The following is a 19,568-nucleotide window of genomic DNA, read 5'->3' on the forward strand; positions in this document are numbered from 1 at the left end:
ATGACTCCTGTTAGACCTCAATCTCTGTACCTCATATGGATGTTGGCAGAGATTTGAACTCCGATGATGGGACATAAAAGCACCTGGAGGCAGGTTTCAAGAATCTGGGGCTTTATAGTGTAAAATAGACTGCAGCGCTGGAATTAATAGGAGCTGGAGGTAACATCCATCATGCTCATCCAGGGTAATCACTGTGTTGCTCAACATCAACATGACTGCTCACCAAAAAGAGCTTCATCCCAGCATTTATAGCACAAATGGATTCATTTTTATGCTGCCAGAATGTGCTAATAGTTCAACAAAAAGTGAATCTTTAAAAAAAACAAAACTGCTAGTTTGTCGTACTTTTTTACACTTTCCTTCCAGAGGGCTGTGTTCCAGAGAATCGACTATGGATGAGCATTTCCACCGAAACCAAACAAGTCTGCAGACACGTCTGGGCAATCAAAACAAATGTCCAGTCATGCAACGGTCTGTGGAGAGTAGCATCCTTACCCCTCGGTGATGACATTTACATTACACACACACACCCCACCAAAGCCTGGAGCTCTCCCAGACATGCGAGGAATAATGGCTCCTTTAAAAAGGACTGTACACCCACAGCCTCCATCCCCCTCCCCATGTACAGCCAACTCAGATTCTGCTCAGACTCTACCAGATGTCATCGATGGGAACATTTTTAATGCAGAGGTCTGAGAAACCAAATTACTGTGGCCAACTGTGGCAGAAAAATGCCCCCAAAGCAGTCAAACAAAGGATCTATAACAGGGCAATTTTTAGAAAGCGTGACCTTTGAAGGTTAAGGGTGTTTCCTGAGGTGGATAAGACCACATAGATTCTGCATACAAATTCACAGGCAGCTTCCACTAGAGAATAGTAGAAAGCCCCAAAATAAAGTCATTTTTTACTGCAGTACAACACTTTCGTTTGTCGAAAAATCCAGTCTGTAATTCAAGCACATGTACTGCTTTCAGCCTAATTATTAGAAATAATAGTTTTTAGCAGTAAAACGTCATCGCTCAAGAGTCGGCGTCAAGCTGCTTCCCTTGACTAATGCTCAATAAGATGTCTGAGTGGCCTCTTCAGATAGAAGACCTCAGAGGCGAGTCAAAGTTGTTTTAGATGCGTCAAGGTTTGGAGTTTGAGACCTTTACTCTAGATTGTCCTGAGTCCTGGTTTCTCTTCTCTCCAGCTCAACCTACGTTCTCTGCTGGATTTAGTTCTGGAGACTGAAGCAGCCATTAAAAACAATTGGTTCTGCGTCGACTGAACCATATACGTTCATGTAATCATATGCTTTAGGTTGATCTTCTGCTGATTGACCCAACGTTAATCACGTAGATGTGGTGAAGAAAACTCGCAATCCAGTTGAGGATTTTTGTGGTGTGATGGAACCAGTTTAAATCTATAGATTGCAAATCTGAAGCAACTGGATGATACCTTGATGTCAATATGGAAAGTTTCTAACACCTTTTTAAAGCTCTTTGGTTCTGAAAACAAGAAGTTCCCACCATCAAAGCATAACCAACAAAGTAGTTGAGTGTAGATGTGAGAGATAACAGCAGGGTTGGTGTTAGCAATAAAGCGTAAGAGAGGAAGAGAATCATCAAATCAAACCTTGGATTCCTTCAGCAAAGTAAGTGAATGATGTGACTTAAAGACCTAAAAATACCAAGCCTTTAACACTACAGGCCAAGCAATGCTGAGAAATTAGAGAACACAAAGCCTCAGTGAGTAAATTAGTTTTACTACTGATCGTGTGACAAAAGATAGTCTCTATAGCAACTTGCATTTGAGAAGCATCTCTCCCACTAAGCCTGTCTACAGGTGTTGTCAAATTCTATGTGGAAGGAAATAGTCGAGCCTTTTTGCGTCTCCAGAGGAAGCCGTGCAAAATCTGATAAAATGCCTCAAGCATCGGTTGTGACTAAAGACTGTAAGATTGGAAGGGAAAAGAGAATCTGTGGGGAGTTGGAAAGAAGTGAGCGGAGCAGAACTTTGTGGCCCTCTCATCTCAGCTTGAGGCTAGAAGCCTGAGGCTACAATAGCTGCTGCTAGCATGACACTTCTGAAAGTCTGGCTGAACCGCCAGCAGGATTTAAACCATCACAATGGAGGTTTCTGACAAGGTGTGAGAATGTCTGATTCTTTTTCCTTGCTGGAGAAATTATCAGGGATTTCTAACTGAGACTGAGAAAGCAATGGTAGATTGCTAAGAAGTCATTATGGGATAGCAGCTTGATGACAGTGTTCCTATGGCAACACTTCCTTTGTGGGCACTGTGTACTGGCAGTCCACATAGAGGTATCTTGTTATAAATCCAATTTATTGGATTTAGTGGAACTTTGCATCAGGAATACAATAGTTGCAGTTGAAGACGTACATAAAGTATTTACCCCCTTCCAGATTTTGTTTCAGAAATAAACTATGGGTCAGTACAAAAAGCAGTTTTCCGATTACTTCATCCAAACAAACCTGACTATAAAGTGTTTTCCTCTACAGCTAACAGTTTGCAACCAACCTGGGTGGAAACAACTGTCTTTTTATCCCGCTAGTTTCTGAGAATTGGTCCCATTACCATGTCTCAATCAGATCTAATGTGCACCTTTGACTAGACCATTCCCTTTTTTAAGCCATGGACTTGTTATTATGCTTTTGGATAATTGTACTGCTGTATAAACCAAGCGTGCTTGAACTTCAAGTCATTTGCTAGAGAAAATCATTCAGGTCCTTTAGCAGAAACCCAACTTCAGATTGTCATATTGCCACCATCAAGTCCATGAAGTGTTCTTTTCCATAAAAAATACTTTTAGTTTCACACCAGACATAATCAGGACTGCCATCTTTGGATCTGGGGATGATGCGTTGTCTTTTTTTTTTTTAGATCTTTTAGCCTACTTTTTTGTTCACAAAGCTCCAGTGAAAGATGTTGTGAATCAGCCTGGGTGGATTTTGTGAAATTCAGGTCAGCTTTCCAAAAACTGTGATTCATCAATTACTTTTTCCACATGGAGATAACAAAAATTCTCATTAAAAATGCTATTTTATATTCCAGCTTTCATTGTGGGACTACAAAAGCAAAACAGATGAAATCTGTGAAGGGGGAACCTTTCTTCACAGCAGGCTAGTATTGTTGCAGTCAGACAGGTGGTGGTTAGTATAAGGCATGGCTAAAACAAACCCTGGTTTCCAGCATTTTGTTGGCTCATCCATCCATCACAGCCTCTACCTTCTGCACACATTGTGCCTTTTTTCCTCTGTTGCTCCCAATAGAGAAGAGTCATTATTCATACAAGCAGAGGATTTGTCACCACAACATGGACATTTCTCATTTTAGGATATCTCCTAAAGCAGCTGATTCTATTGTTTTTCCTTTGGCAGTCTCAATTACAGAGACTGTGGCCACTTTTCATCAAGCAGAAAAATACTTTCCAGACACAAAAACAGTAGAAAAGCAAACAATGGAAACCATGAACAAAACTCAAGACAAAACCAAATGGTTTAAAAAGCAGATTGCCCAAGTTGCCTTTAACACAAAATGCTTGTTAAGGTCTGTTAGTTTCTTGGCGGTAAAGTTGAAAATGTTCATCACGAGAGCTTCAGTGGAAGAAGTATTCACATCCACTTTTTCACATCAAATCAAAGCTAAAAGGGGGTGCATAACTGTGAAGTGGTAGGAAATTATAACTTCTTAGAAAATCAGTTTTTAAGCCTTGCCCCACAGTCGGATTTATTTCTGAACTTTGACTAGACCTAAAGTTAAATTTTGGTCTCTTTTGGCCAAGAGCTCAGATCTAATGTGGCAAACTGCAAACAAAATGTTGTCCTGGATTTTATTTTGGGACATCAGTGTAAAGGGACCTTAACTACAAATGCACATCACATTTTAAAGCTTATTTCCATTCCAAACCATGTGTAGTTTTCCTTGTCCTCAAATGTGTGTATCAAGATAAAATTGTAATTAAAGAAAACACTGAAATTTTAGTGCATAAATTGACAAAACCTCAGAATTTATCATGCTTAAAACTGCTGTATGATTCTCTAAAAAAAAATACAATATATTTGACGACAAAGTTTGACTGAGGTAAAAAATTAAAAACCATAGTTTAAGCAGTTCAGAGGAGCACTCTGACCATCATATATTACACGACTGAGAAAACAAATTACGCTTCAGGCAGTAAAGTGGCTCTTTGGTCAGAGGGCGCTCCTGCAGGGCCGTCGGACTGATTATGTGAATGGGACGTGGTTTGAAGCCACAGCCGCTAAAGTGTGTACAAAACACACTTAATCAGATCAGATTGGAGTTGCCAATGGTTGCATTTTAACCTTAATCACACATTAATATAATCACAGCACATTAATATGAAAACATCAGCATAATTACAATAAACAAACAAGGAGCTTGTTGCAGAGTGTATCATGCTTGGTGCACTGCTTTTCCTGCTGTATAGATACGAGTGCATCATAACTCCAGACCAAACATATACACTCACATTAGTGTGATCTGTATCCAAAACTCAGGCTGTGTAAATATTTCAACTACATAATGATAAATAGATGCTAAATTCATTCTGAGCTGAGATAATGTGGATTATTCACCAGCTTTAAAAGTTAAAAACATATTTTCAATGGAAACTTCATGTTTTAGCTCCAGTTCTTGTACCAATTATCCTGTTATCTGAATGTTTGTGTCCTGGAAACCTTCACATTTTTAACTGGCTTCAGCAAATCAAGGTTTAATTGCCCTTGAAATAACATGCATATTAATTTCAATAACACCAACTGTTCTGGATTTTAATCCTACTTATTATGCTGTTGCCACTGGCGACCCTGACCAATAAATATTAGATTATTAAAAATATACTAGCAATGTTACACATTTTCAACTTAGTTTCTATTAATTAAACATTAAACATTAAACTATTAAACATTAGTGTCTTTTGGATATAAATAATTTCTAAGAAATTTTAGCCACTGTAGAGCAAGTTTTACAAATTAGTCTAAATTTTTCCTCCATCCTGTATTTTCAAAGCCTGGTGTGAAAATCAGGTTTTAATACCTTTTATATAATAAATATATTGAAACATTTCTCAATCGGTAGTTGAACTGAACATCCAAAAAAAATCTATTTGAGGAAACTTCAAAAGTGGCAAATAAAATAAAGAAAATAATCAATTGCAGTAAGAGAGCAGATGGAGCTTTAAATTGTAGCTTAAACAGCATTTAAAAGATTTGAAAACCAGACGTTCTCCACGCTTTGACCTCAACACCAAGTTATTCTAAAGTAAAACATCATGTAGTTCTACCTACAAGAGAAAATTGAGAACATTTGCAGTGTTGTGACCCGGCTCCTGGTCCTTAGCTGGTTCTCCTCTGCACTATTTATAGAAAGTGTGTGGTCTGGTCCCCCAGCTGTACACCTGGACACTAAACAAAGGTCAGCGTCTGGCATTCGAAACTAGTCGCATCATTTTACAACCTCCAGTCGAATTATTCCCCTACATTCACTGCAGGGACAGCAGGATCTGTGGACTTTGGAGACACACAGTCGTTTGATTGAAAAACAGAGAGCCTGTTCTTTCCTGTTGCTGGAATCAAACTGTTGTTTCTCTCTGTCGCATGCTTGCTTTTTGCAGCCATATGCAACGCAGCTTTTCTCACTTCCGTGTGTCAGCTCTTGCTTTGACTATAGATGCGAGATTGTTTCATATCGCTTGCACAGGCAGGAATCACTCGGTTGCTATGGTATCATGTAGTGGCAGTTTCTACCGAATGAACCTAAAGTGAACAAAAAAAACTTCTGACCCTGATTTAAAGAAGCAGATAGCCGGGAGACAGTGAAGACATGTGAGGCTAAGTTTTGTTTCAGTGATTTTGTGGAGAACCGCAGTTGGATCTGAGACGATGAAGCATCTGAGAAGAAGGTTGTACATTTACCAGGTTGCTTACTTAAACATAATTAGTCAGGAGAGAGGGAAAAAAAGACAAGTCTAGACGAGAAGAGGTGGCTCGAAATAGAAAGGAGCAACTCGTCTCTATGGAAACGAAAGGCAAAAACAGTGGCACACACACCGCCATGAAAGACATGTAAGGGATGAGGGTGAAAGAGAGCAAGAGGAGAGATGGAGAGAGGGAGGGAGAGTGGAGACGTGGCAGGAAGACAATGAAGGGAGGGAAAGATTGTGAGCTTCCAAAAGTGACGAGTGTCACAGGAGTAAATATGGACGTCGTTCCTGTCGCTGCTTTTATCCCTTTGAAACAACTGATTTCCTTTCAAGCAGATACTCTGGAGAAGGATTTCTTTAGCAATTCACTAATGTTTCAGTGACTCACAACATACCACTGACCTGTAATTACTGAAATACCTACTGTTTATTATTATTTTTATTATTGAATATTACAAGCAATAAATACAACTGCATATCAGAACTTTAAAGGTCAAGAGTATTGGTTATAGTGACATCTAGTGGTAAGATTTCAACACTAAAATCTATGGGTACCTTTTGAAAAAAAATGTTTCACAAAAAACGTAATTTTAGCATTTCAGTTCAAAAAGTAAAACTCGCTAAGTGGAACCAGCACCTTTTGAGGCTCTTCAGAGAAAAATGAGGAGGCTGTTTCAGGATTTGGTTCTATTGTGATGTTGCCCAGCTGACTGTCTGACTTTGATTGTTGATTTAAGCATCGTGTTGTTGATTGCAAGAAAAAACGACCACAAATCAATCTGAAGATCTTACAGGATCCAAGTGGTTCACCAAGAAAAAATGGAGGAATTAAGTTTATCTTTTCAAAAATTATTTAAAAATACTTTTCTTTGCATATTTTTTTCATAGTAATTGATGTTGGTAAATGTGGAGCTGGTGATTTTTCTTTTCCAAAAAATGTATATGTTTTTGTTTTCCTAATCTCATAATTCCCAGTGTGAGATTATAAAGCAGCAATAAATGTTAAAAGAATTGGAAGATGCTTCTGGATCTCAGCTGCTGCACTTAGACAAGATATCCCATCTGATGAAGATAATTCAGGTGTGGAAACATCTGCCCAGAATATACATTATTAATGGTGATTATCATCTTTCCACGCGTTACTTAATCTGACATCATTTGCAGCTGGCATAATTACTCATGAACTTTTCAACATTGCAACCACACACATTTTAATGTTTTTATCTCAATAGGCCATCACAAATTAGAGCATGATCGAAAAAGGAAATAATACTCTGGTTTCAAAATCTTTTGTAAAAATAAGAGAGGTCAGCATTTAAGTTCCTGCTTAAGACTTTAATAGAATCAGATTTTGCTCATGTTTAAATTCAAAGAAGTGTATCAAAACATACCTACGCTTAACTTTTCCAACGTGGCAAAATATGAAGACGGTCAACACTTTTACAAAGTATCACAGTTCACCTCATAGCTGCTAAGTAGAGGTTGTGTATTTGCTTCTTTGCAGGCATCACTACAGTGCTGACCATGACCACCCTGAGCACAGTGGCCAGAAACTCCCTACCCAGAGTGTCCTACGTGACGGCCATGGACCTGTTCGTCACCGTCTGCTTCCTGTTCGTCTTTGCCGCCATGATTGAGTACGCAATGCTCAATTATTACTCCTACAGTATACGCAGACCGCCTCCCAAGATGCAGCGAATGGTAAGTCAGTGTTGTACAATGAGACTTTCTGATATCTGCTACAAGCAGGACTCTTTGTGCAGAGCCAAATCAGCTTTTGAAGCATGCATCAGTGCCTTCCATTTAAATATTCCTGTAATGTTTCCAAATAGTGACATTACTAAACTAGTCTGACTGATGCTCTTATCTGCTGTTGCCTTGTCAATCACCAGACCTCAAAGGGAAACAAGATGTCCACTAACAGACACTAAGCAGCTACAAAGGGACAGAAAAAGGCAACAGAACAGGGGAACCAAAGGGAAACTACTACAAACGGTATCAAAAACACAAAGAAAGCGACTACAGAGAGATACAGAGTGCAGACATAACAACCCCTAACCATATTGTGTGCCTGCGTGGGGGGAAAGGGAAGTCACTGGAATTTTAATGAAGATAATTAACATGACAAACAGTACGGACTTTAATCAAATATCGCAAAACATTGCTTTCGTGGCTGCCATAGCAACTTCAAGGGGCGATTAGGACTCTAAGACATCTGTGTGATCATCCATAGTGTGCATCAAATGCTGCTAAACATCATAACAAAAGAAGGGGAGAAACTTCATCAACATGCAGTTGAAGCTAGATATTTACATGCTATAAAAAGACAACCTTTATTTTCTCCTGCCGTCTGACATTGAATCAGAAACTTTTTATGTTTTAGGTCATTTGGGACTAGAATTCATTTTCTTTGCTAAATGTCAGAAGTTTACATACATTCCCTCCTCCCGCAAGCTTCAAGCAATGATTGCTGAATTTCCTCCTGATAGAACTAGTGCAAGTTTGGTTGCCTTGTTCGCAGAAACCTTAGATACTCCAGAAGATTGACTTTGTTGTCCTTAAGCCACTTTGCAGAAAATTTGTCTATATGATTAAAATCATTGACCATTTGTTGTTAAAACAACATGTAAAGAGTCAGGAAGTAAAAACTTGTACACAAACTGACCATAGTCCTAAGCATACAGCCAAAGTGGCTACAAAGTGGCTTAAGGACAAGTTAATGTTTTGCTGTGGAAACTGAGTTCGACCAGTTCTGTCAGAAATGGACCAGAACTCCAGCAAATGATGCAAGGAAACCCAAACAGTTTGATCAAAGTCATACAGATCAAAGGCAATACTACCAAACACTGAGCATGTATGTAAACTTTTGATTGTGAAGACATTACAAAATAAATCTGACGTATTCTCTGCATTATTATTGTGGCATTTAGCAAACAAATAATTTGGTAACTGACCTAAAACAGTAGAGTTTAGACTTTAAAGCGTGAATGTCTGGTTTGATCTGTTCCCTTCTCATGTGATCTACCATTTGTAGATCACCATCCATCATCTATGAACAACCTTTTTGAGGCTGCAAAAACTGCTCCTGAGGCCTTGCTAATAATGTCTTCTGCTAGACATCACTCTTTCAAAAACAGATATCAATTCCATCCGTATGATGCGGCGTCTGTCTGTACATCCAGCTCACTTCCCAGGAATCTGACACGTCTTTATGAACACCTGTGCTCAGTTAAAAAACATTTCCTCTCCAGTCTTCGCCCCTCATGCTGTGCGTGGGCGTCCTCCAAGGCTGTACCTGCCGCGAGTGCCTTAATGTCGGCGGCACACACGCACTCGAACTGAGTCAGCCGCCGCCGCCGCTGTCATCTCTTCCTCTCTCCAGATCCGCTCCCTATTCATTATTTCCTCCTCATGTGGAGGAGTTCTGCTCAATGTGTCTCAGGGCTAAAACCACTGTCAGCTTGGACCGAACAATTAAGTTGCCTTTTATTCAGCCACCCTCTTCTGGGTTTTGGCCGATCCTGCAATGGGAAGCTGCTCCCACCTCATCCCCCTCATGGGCATCTTTTCAGTGCCCACTCAATCAATTCTCCATCGCATGTCACTCGTCCCTGACCGGAGAAGGAAAGGGTTTTAAAATACATCTCAAGTCCCACCTCATATTTCCTGTTCTAAACCTTTTAAGTACAGTCAGTGCAGGATTTATAAAGCAGCAATTTGTTTGACTTTTGATTTTCTGTTTCTACTTTAATTTGAGCTTCTAAAAAGAAAGCTTTGAATGTGAAATTGTATTTCTGTAATGGATCAGTTTTATTGATGGTTTGTGGTGGGAATGTTTTCAAAAGAATATTTGTCTATTTGGTGCATTGATTGCATGAAACAACAATCATGTGTCAAGGATTTGTTTTCATAAACTCAGTTCATTTGTCCACAAACTACAGGCTCTTCTCAAGATAGAAAACAACAAAAAGGTTCAAGTGCAGCTCAGAGAGTAAAGGTTGTATTCTAGATTCATTGCTCACAGGAATTTGTCAACCGTTTATTTCAACTCATTGTGATCCTTATGGTTTGTGGCTTTGGAAACGCAAAAGCTACAATTACCAAGACTGATGAGAAACTATTTAATGCAGAAAGTGTGTCTTTGTACTATATAGTGTGAATTAGTTCAGGTGTTTACTGTGCAGCTGAGCTCTGATGTTCAGTCTAGTGTGACACATCTTCATCTGGTTCTCTGGGGTTCAGGTCAGGCTAGATTGCTGGTCAATCAAGCACAGTAACACCGTTAGTATTAAAGCAAGTGGGTTGGTGTGTGGGTGTGGGGGTGTGGGTGGGTGTGTGTGTGTGTGTGGGCAGGTGACGAGTCCTGCTGGGAAATAAAAATCAACACCTCCATAAAACTTGTCACCAGAAGAAAGCATTAAGTTCTCCAACACTTCCTGGTTGACGGTTGCTTTAACTGTGGATTTGATTAAACACGGTGGACCACTAGGAACTTTATTTCCAGCAATTTCTCCGTAGCTCAATTAAGACAAGTTGAGAATCGTCTGTTTGGCAGCTGTACAAGGTCATATGTTTAAAAGAATTTTGCCAAAAATGATTTTTGCAGTCATCGTATCCTGTCTTGTTTTAATTAGTTGCTCATGCACAGTAATGTTAAAGCTTGTTAAAGCAGACAATCGACTGTTTTATTTTAAACTGTTCAAGAAATTCAGTTTCAGAAAAAAAACACTATTTGTAATGACATTGTTGCAAAATTTATTGCAAAAGGTAAAATTTATAGTGTCGTGCTGCACAATCAATGGATTTTTAGTTTGCTTTTGTATCTTTGACCATTAAAATATAGTTAAGCTAAATCCAGGTAAACAAATTGTACAGTTTCGCCTTGTCGTACTTTAAAAGGATCCTTTAATATTAAATTAAGTCCAGCTCTAATATGATGCGAGCTACTTATCTTGTCAATGGATTCTTAGAAGTGATACTATTTGATTTTTTTTGCAGGCCTACTCATCCTTCAACATGGGTCGCACACCTCGAGCCATGATGCCAATGGGCAACTCTTTGTTCTGGCACGACTATGATGACAACTGCCTGTACGAGTGCCTGGACGGAAAAGACTGCAAGAGCTTCTTCTGCTGCTTTGAAGAGTGTAAAGAAGGCGGCTGGAGGAAAGGACGGATCCACCTCAACATCCGGGAGCTGGATTCCTACTCCCGGGTGTTTTTCCCCACCTCCTTCTTGCTTTTTAACATAGTCTACTGGGTCAGCTACCTCTACCTCTAGTCTGATAGGGCGGCCATCTTTGGACCCTGCTGGAACAGCTCTCATCGTTTCCCACCGCGACTGGAGACATGAGGTCTCAACCAAGTAGTGGAGGAAATTAGCTGGATCTGCATTATGGGAAGTTTTTACAGAAACACTTCTTCAAGGATGATATTTTGATGGCCAGGATTTTTAAAAATGGCTTCACTTCTCTGTCAGGATGGAAAGACCGATTTTATAACTCTGAGGAAACCAAACTGTGACTTGAGAGAAGTTCGGGGACAGGGTTGCAAAGCTGATCTTGGACATCAAGATAGCCAAGCACCCATAGTGCCTTCTCTGGAAAGGGTGCGGCAACACAGTATGCGGCTTCAGAGTTCCCTCCATTTTTCTTTGTCACCTCATAAGTCACAAGGCCGCATGCTGAGCTGTCCATCTACTGATGAAACCAACCTGGATCACAGTTTTTCACAAATGGACATGTCCAAAGTTATTGCTTTTATTTTGTAGCAGCTTAGTTTTATTTCTATGCTAGAATTAGTTCTTTTCCTATAGTAACATCTCTCTTTTCTTATAAAGTTGGACATGAGTTTACAGCAACACCAACACGTCAGTTAGCTGTTTAATACGAGTCGGCAGCCTGTTGTTACTGATGTTTTATGACCACGGGACGCAGTTTACAACATTCTTACACAACAAATGTATACCAACCAAACTAAACTTACAAATCCCAGCCAGGGGCATTTTATGTATGTTTAAATACACAAATAAGCTTAGCTATAGGAGCGCTTTCATTCAGAGCAGATATTTAGTTACTCTATTAAATATGCTTATTTAGATTTTTTACTGTCATTTTTAATTTCCCAGTCTCTTTGTAAATGAAAAGTTTGATATTTTGGGAGATTTTTGTTTGTCAGTTGTTTTTCAGCTGTGTTCAGGAGTATGGATAACTTTATAAAAGCTCAAGTTCTACATTTCCATATGTTGTGTTATGGATCTAGCTCTACTCCTGAAAGTAATCTTCATTTCAACACTTACACACTCCAGAAATTCACAAATACGATAAATTACTAGATTAGGAAAACCTTTCATCTACAAAAGACAATCAGAGAATCTGGTAATTTATTATAATATTCCTCACACAACTTTTTGCTTCTTCTGGTAATTTGATTGCCTATTTACAGTGACACATTATGAGTATCAATGGTAAAGGTATTTTTTTCTGTGCGATGGTTGTGAACTTCAATGTCTAGAACGAAGGTGAAGCTAATATTTTTTGCCACGTTTTATGGGAACTGTGTGCCAAGTGAACTGTGATTAAACTTGAACTTTTAAAGAAAAGTATTAGACTACTTACTACCATTGGACCAAGGTTTAGACATTAGGTTTAGTAACTAGCTCTGACTGAGCCTGAAACCTTTTAGCTGAATCTTACCATGGGGATTAACATTTAAAGAAGCTTTACCAAAGCTAACCAAACAGCTAACATCACACAAATGGTCAGAATGCTGTGAAGTAAAATTGGAATAAATTTAGTAGTCTTTAGCAAGAGGTGAGGTGAACTTTGAATAAGTTATTCGTTTTTTGAAACCTATTTGATTTACTAAAAAGTCTGTGCCTAGAAAAAGTGTCTGCCGAATCGCTGATTTCTTCAGTTTATGCTTTTTATACTATTGTTTTAGATTTGGCTAAATAAATATCTAAATAGAACCTATTTAACAACATTAAGTTGGGCAGCTGATCTGAAAAAGCCACCCATTATTCTCCTACCTAAAGATATGAAAGAACAGAGAAGATAAGTTTATAAAGGGTTAAAAAACTATTTAGATGACTTAATATCTTGTAGAACCCAGTATAAAGTCTAAAGCCCTGCAGGCTTTCCTTGCCTCAGGTAAAGTCAGCATCTATGATCTAATAATATGAGAGAATCTGAAGGAAATTGAGTTATAAGGTCAAACTACTACAACAATAAAAAACACAACCTACCCTTAAACATGTTAGTTCTTACTGGCCAAACATTTTTGGTTTGAAAATGGTTCCATTATGAAGGAGTTGAAAGACAATGGCTAGCAACAAGAATTAGATTTTAATTTCCTAAAATAAATACAACATGTCAGCTTTTTTCATGGGTTCACTGAGATAGTAGAAGGTTCTGGTAATAAATGCTTTCTGATGGTGCCGCTTGCTTCCCTGCAACTTCCTCAACCAGAAACAACACATAAATAGCTTTGTGTAATGGTTGCATGCACTGGATGCATTTCTCAAGTAAATAAAATTAGCAAGGCTGAAAGAAGCAAATTTATGACAACTAAATCTGATTCCTGATGCTGAAAATAGAAGCTCATAGTGAAAATCTGGATATTTAGACAATATAAAAATCCTGTTCTGTGTATGTACCAATGTATAAAGTAAGCAACATTTAACAACAGTGTACCTGTTGACGCCTCCTTCCGGCAGGATCAAACAAAAGCTCCATTCTTCAAGATAAAATTAGATTACTGCACTTGTATTTCCATCAAGGATCTTATTCCGAAAAACATCCAACAACTGTCTTATAAAAATGACCAAAATCTCAGGAAAGTTTTCAAACTCCTTGTTGAATCTGTGCCACAAATGATTAACCAATTCAATCCATACTAGTAGGGTGTATCTAATAAAGTGGCCAGTGAGTGTAGGTGTCTAATATTGCCCATGTGTGACACAAGAGACCCCAAGAGTCCTTGGAGTCCCTCAGAGGCAGCGGTGGCTTTGACAAATGTCACTCTTAGACGCCGCAAGAATGAGAATGACTTTATGTAGCTTAACCTTTGCCACCGAAATATTACACTGGTTTTCTTCTCTAAACCTCGGCAGCAACACAGATCTCCCCGACAAAATGTCAAACTATTTATTTAAAAAGCCCATAAGCTGCCATCGCGCCTGCAAACGGTGGAAACTGGCTTTGAAGGATGATAATAGTCGTCATCCCAACACAAATGCAAACATGAGAGACTCTGTGCTGCTCATGAGCTAGCCAAGTTCACCAATTTGAAATGATTAGCTCCTATATGATGCTCCACGTTCACATGGTGCACAGGGCAGAGCTGGAAATGGATGATACAGGATGTTTGCTGATGGCTCTTGATGGAGTCTCTCCGTTCCCTCCTCAAACAAATAAAACCCGGCGCCATATGTTTGTGCACGGACCCAAACGTTCAGGCAAACAAGCGGACGGTGCCAGCGAGATCTGGAACCCCTTTTTGGTTTTGTTGACTGTTCTATGGCGTTTCTTGCGTTTTTTTTGGCTTCGTAGAACAATCAGCTCCTCTTTTCTGTCCTCCTCCCCGCACCAACACACTTTCACCGGTATTCGAAGCTTTTCTGTGAAACATATATAATTAATGTTTCTATTTTCATACAGTTATGGAATGTATGTTAGGTCAGTAGCAAGGCTGGAGTCGGTCTGGTTACAGTTCAGTCAGTTCGTGCCGCGTAAATTAGTTTATTTTTAGTGGGGCTTACATATTCATAAAGCCTCCATACCCATTTGTGTCCTGTCCAGAGACTTGTAATGGAAAATAAACCCGCTTTGAGAGTTGCTAGATGAACAGCAGAGGGGCTGTTACACTGTGGGCCATTACTATTATGCTGATTTACAGATTAACTCATGAGACAGTGGCATTTCATTAGTATTCAACATATTCATCTCCTTAGAACTGACTGAACTAACCAGAGCTTGGCCAACACCGCAGTAAACCCTCCTCACCTCTGGTATTTCTACTACACTTTATAAGTGTCTTAGTCTGTTGAGATACTTCAATAAAACAAAAGAAATCACTATTTTCTACGTCTCAATGAACAACACCTTGTCTGTATCAAGCGACAGGAACCTGTGTTTGTAAAAGCTCTGTGGAGTCTGAGCGCTAATCCAAGATCAGCCCTAGTGAGCTTAATGAAGTGGCTCCAGCGGCCGCCTTTTCCACCAGACCTTGTCACCCCCATTAAGGTCTGCTTGTGTCAGAGCTGCAGAGTCGGTCCCATGGAAGTGGCAGAAAATCACGTATTACTGGGGGGGTTTTTCCCCCCTTCCACAAAGCAATTTGCTCGTGATTGTCAGGGAGACCACTGGAGGGCGGGGCAGGGAGCACAGCGCCAATGAGCCACACTGGTCTTGGATCAGCCCTCCCAGAGGAAGCTTTTATGAAAATAGGATCTTGGGTGAAATTAAGCATCTTTTCTATTGTGTAGTATCTTGCTTATATAAATAAATAATGTTTTGGTCAAGTGTGACACTGAAGTGTTTTTGTCTAAACATTAAACCTTGAGAGAAAAGTTTGCGTTGAGAAAGACACTTTACCTGAACATCTAATTTTACAGCTGATTCCAACTAGATGAGCTTTTCCTTCTGATAATGACTTTCACCTGTTGAATTCACATCCCTAAATATCTGGACGCACAGCCAAACTTGCATGCTAAGAGAATAGTTTTTATACGAAATCAGCAGCAAAAGTCATATGGTTTACTTCTGTTATAGTCAAAGAACTTTCACTTACACAAGAAACCAAGTCAGGGTCACATTGTGAGAGAAACTGGTGAGTTATCACCATTAATGTGCACCAGTGCATCGTTATGGAACAGCCTAATGGAGGGTTTCTCAACCAATGACATCACAAACATACAACCATGAGGTACAATTTCTCCTTGACTGCGAAAATACTGAATCTTAAAGCAGTTTTGGTCCAATTTCTAGTGTGAATATCTTCATAAAACTAACTCTTTACCAATATATAGGAGCTTGACAACAGTGTCATTCCATTGACCTCTGGGCCCTTGAAAGGTCATCATTTAAAGTCTGGATGTTTGCTTCTGTTGTCTAGAAGTCCCACTAATCCAATGTTCTGCTGGAAAAGTTCAATTAATCCATCCACAATAAATACAGTGATTTACAACCGTCCTCTGGCTGTCTGTCTGTCTGCCTAATAACAATGACGCCACTAATATCCAGTGACAGATGCATGAGCACATCATTGCTTTCACCTCACTTTAGTGACCTAGTTTTCCCCAACAGCATGCAGAGAGAGAGAGAGAGAGAAAGGAGAGGAGTTGCGGGGTGGAAGCAGTCGAGCTTCCTTGGCACCGGAGGAAGCTGCTGCCACCTACGCAGAAGCAGGGAAGGAGCCTATGAAGGCGTTTGATATGGAGGGGAAGCCACTGTGCCGCAGAAACCGAGGCTTTAATTCCTGCTGTAGTGAGCTGAGTCTGATAAACCTGCAGGGACTCGAATTATGCGCTCAGATGGAAACATGGCTGGCTTACAGCGTGTCGCTGGCGCAGTGATTCCCTTTATGAATGCAGGACTTAAAGACAATATGGTGAGTCGTCCCTTTGGAGAATAGATTTTGGACTCTTCACAAATAAATCTCTGGAACAGGGGTTACATTTATAGCGGGGAGAATAAGTGTTTTATACATTCACTGGTGATTTTTCACCTCGTCTAATTTTCACAAGTCATTTAGATAAATAGTTCCTCTAAGATCACCTTGTATGACTTTCAAATAATTTGCATTGCAAGTCAGATGACCACACAGATGTGATCTTTCAAAAGTCCTCACTGCACTATAGACCTTTAAAATATTGAGCAAAACTAGAGTAGAAACACCATCAGTACAAAATATTTTGCATCCATTTTCTGTCAGAACCAACATATCCACTAATAAGTTCACATTGCAGTGAGAGAGATTCTGGATTCAGTCAGACTTTGTCTTATAGTTTGCAAACAAAACAGCTTCCCCTCCATCTCCTCTTAGTCTCAAGGTTAGAAATATCAGGTTTCATTATCACAGATCATCTGCTCTCAGACACGTCGCCTACTGCCTTCGCTTTTCCGTTTTCTTCTTTACAGACTTTCATTTTCTCTCAGTTCAGCACCAGACAAGACGCATAATTGCTTTGCATGCCAATTTGAAAAGTTGTTCCAAAGATACGGAAGATTTTATTGATTTTTCTGCCTAAACTAGAAATAATGTTTACTCTGAACTCTGACGGAAACAACATGCACATTATTCTTGCTCCACATGGAGGTTTAGAACAACCTGTTGCTTCATTTTAGTCCGATTTCTAAATGAAAACTGATAAAACACTGCAAGTTATCTAGATTAAGAGTTCCTCTAATATTAATTTCATTTTCATGTGAGCATTCTAGCGTTTTGGTTCAGACATCTCTAAAATAATCAACATGACAGCATCAGGAATGTTTTCACTCATTGGACTGACGGCTCTGTCCTGGTCTACTTCCTGTGACTCATTTTCTCCGTCTGATACTGAAATAGTCTTTGGAGGGAAAAAGAAACATCAAAGATGGATTGTTTGGGTGGCAAACGCCAGAGGGTTTCACCAGAATAAAGAGACTTTTAGCTGAGCGGCGAGTATTTAATCGTTAATAGAGGCTAAGCGGTAAAGTTGTCACTGAGAATTAACATTAGTTCCATCCAAAGCCCAGTTCAATACAGTCATGTAGATAGAGAGGGTGCTGTGTTTGTGCATAAAAGCAAAGTTTATATGTAGAGACGAAGCGATCCAATATTCAGAGGTGTTTAAAAGTGAAAGTGTAATGCGCCGCTTTCATTACATCTGCAAATTGGACGGAGAAATGAGAGCTGGTGCCACATGCACAAACGGCTCGCTCTGCGGAGCAGCAGGGCCGCGTTTTTATTAATGGACACTCGAGGGAAATCTGTCCGCTGGCCAACTTTGTGTGATTTTAGGCCAAAGGCAGAAATGTTTACGAGACAACAGAGGTAAAAAAAAAAAAAAAAAAAAAGGCCCCGGCGGTTTGTTCAGAGTCTCCGTCTGTCCAGTCGCCGCGCTGAAGACTTCATTAAAAGCGAATCCTGTCTCAGTGGCCACAGAAACAAATGGGACCTCAGGAGAAATCAGACTGAAATGAGCTTTTCTCTGACATATGCATATACAGAAAAGTATTTGTCCACTTTAGGTTCTTTGTAATCCTTTTTTGTAACATTTAAATGTTTCAAAACAAATGTACAAAAAGTTTGTTTAATATTAACTCATTCAGTTGAGCAAAACAATTGTGTCTTTGGTCAAAAGGTGAAATCAGAGATATACTAACAAGATATTTGAGTGCGAAGAAAGACAAACTTTTCTGGCAACAAGATCCAACAACTCTTCATGTGAAGCAAAGTGACCGTCATCTATCAGTCTGGAAAGAGTTACACATCCTGAAGCACAGCACACCTTTAATTTTTTTTTTTTTAATAAATCATTTAAAAACTGGAATATTTACCCAAATCACCTCGTCAACATTCAGTTCATCTAAAACGTTCAATTGTGGCAAAAGAGCAGAAACAGGAATCTGGAAGGAGGGAAACACTTTTTCTCTGGAGGAGAATCAGGAAACCAAAGTCATCTGGATTCATAATTCCAGTGAAAACCAGAGCAGCATTAGGATTCATCCGCCACCACAGCATGGAGGGGAGTCCAATATTTACTTTCCTATTAAGGGGGAAATATCCGCCATCCTTCAGCCGCTGATGGCGCCGCTATGTTCACCAGCTGGTTTCTGTCGGCATCTGGCTGTTTGGTGGACATGCAGAGAGGATTTTAATGTTTTTAATGAATATGGATGCTGCTTTCAGCGCCACGGCGATAAAGAGGGGGCCAAATAATTTGGCTTCTGAGGCGCGAGGAGGAATTTAAGCCAGGGCTGCATGGAGGCATCACCATCTCAAACACACACAGACTAATCACTGGATAATAAAACATTTCATATCACATCTCTGGCTTTTTTTTCTTCAGTCCAAAACAACTGAAAGCTCAACTTTAAGTCAGAATGACACTGGAATCCTAAAGTTACTGCAAGGTTGTTGCTGTTCTTCTCCAAGTACATTCATACTTTAATATTTTTAGTATCCAAATTAATACAGAAAGTAAAGAACCCTGGAAATGAGACCCTCTGACCTTTACATCTTAAAACATGGCTAACAGATTTCCTTTTCTTCCTGACTGCTCTGAAAACGTTCCTGCTGCTCCGTCCGTCTCCTGCAGCTTGTGCTCAGTTCTGTTTATCTGTCAGGATTTTGTGCTTCACTGCACCAGCAAATTATATGTAGAAAATATGCGAGGCAGCAGCCCTGACCTGATACGGTCACTAGTGTTGGCAAACTTTATCGCTAAGGAGAGCAATTAACCCACTAGTTTTAGATTCATGCAGTTTGATTAAAAAAGGCTCATTTATCTTGTTTCCATCCCGTCTGTCTGATTCTAGTTTGTGGTGTCACATTCCAGAAACGGATCATGGTTGGGCTTTAGATTTATGGAGTCAGAGATTAAATAATAGTATTAAAAAAAGAGTCATTTTCAACATCA

At 39.6% G+C, this 19,568-nt stretch overlaps 1 protein-coding gene across 1 annotated transcript in view; it reads left to right on the forward strand.

Moving 5' to 3' along the window:
* LOC116716207 (gamma-aminobutyric acid receptor subunit gamma-3-like) overlaps nt 1-15,473 on the forward strand; it is an 86,530-nt gene extending 71,057 nt beyond the window's left edge. The window contains exons 9-10 of the mRNA XM_032557103.1: nt 7,450-7,646; nt 10,944-15,473. Of these exons, the coding sequence (XP_032412994.1) occupies nt 7,450-7,646; nt 10,944-11,225 (479 nt within the window). The 3' untranslated portion in view covers nt 11,226-15,473. The remainder of the gene's footprint in view (nt 1-7,449; nt 7,647-10,943) is intronic.
* The last annotated feature ends 4,095 nt before the right edge of the window (nt 15,474-19,568 follow it).

Source organism: Xiphophorus hellerii, chromosome 24 (assembly GCF_003331165.1).
Source record: "Xiphophorus hellerii strain 12219 chromosome 24, Xiphophorus_hellerii-4.1, whole genome shotgun sequence".
Lineage (NCBI taxonomy): Eukaryota > Metazoa > Chordata > Actinopteri > Cyprinodontiformes > Poeciliidae > Xiphophorus > Xiphophorus hellerii.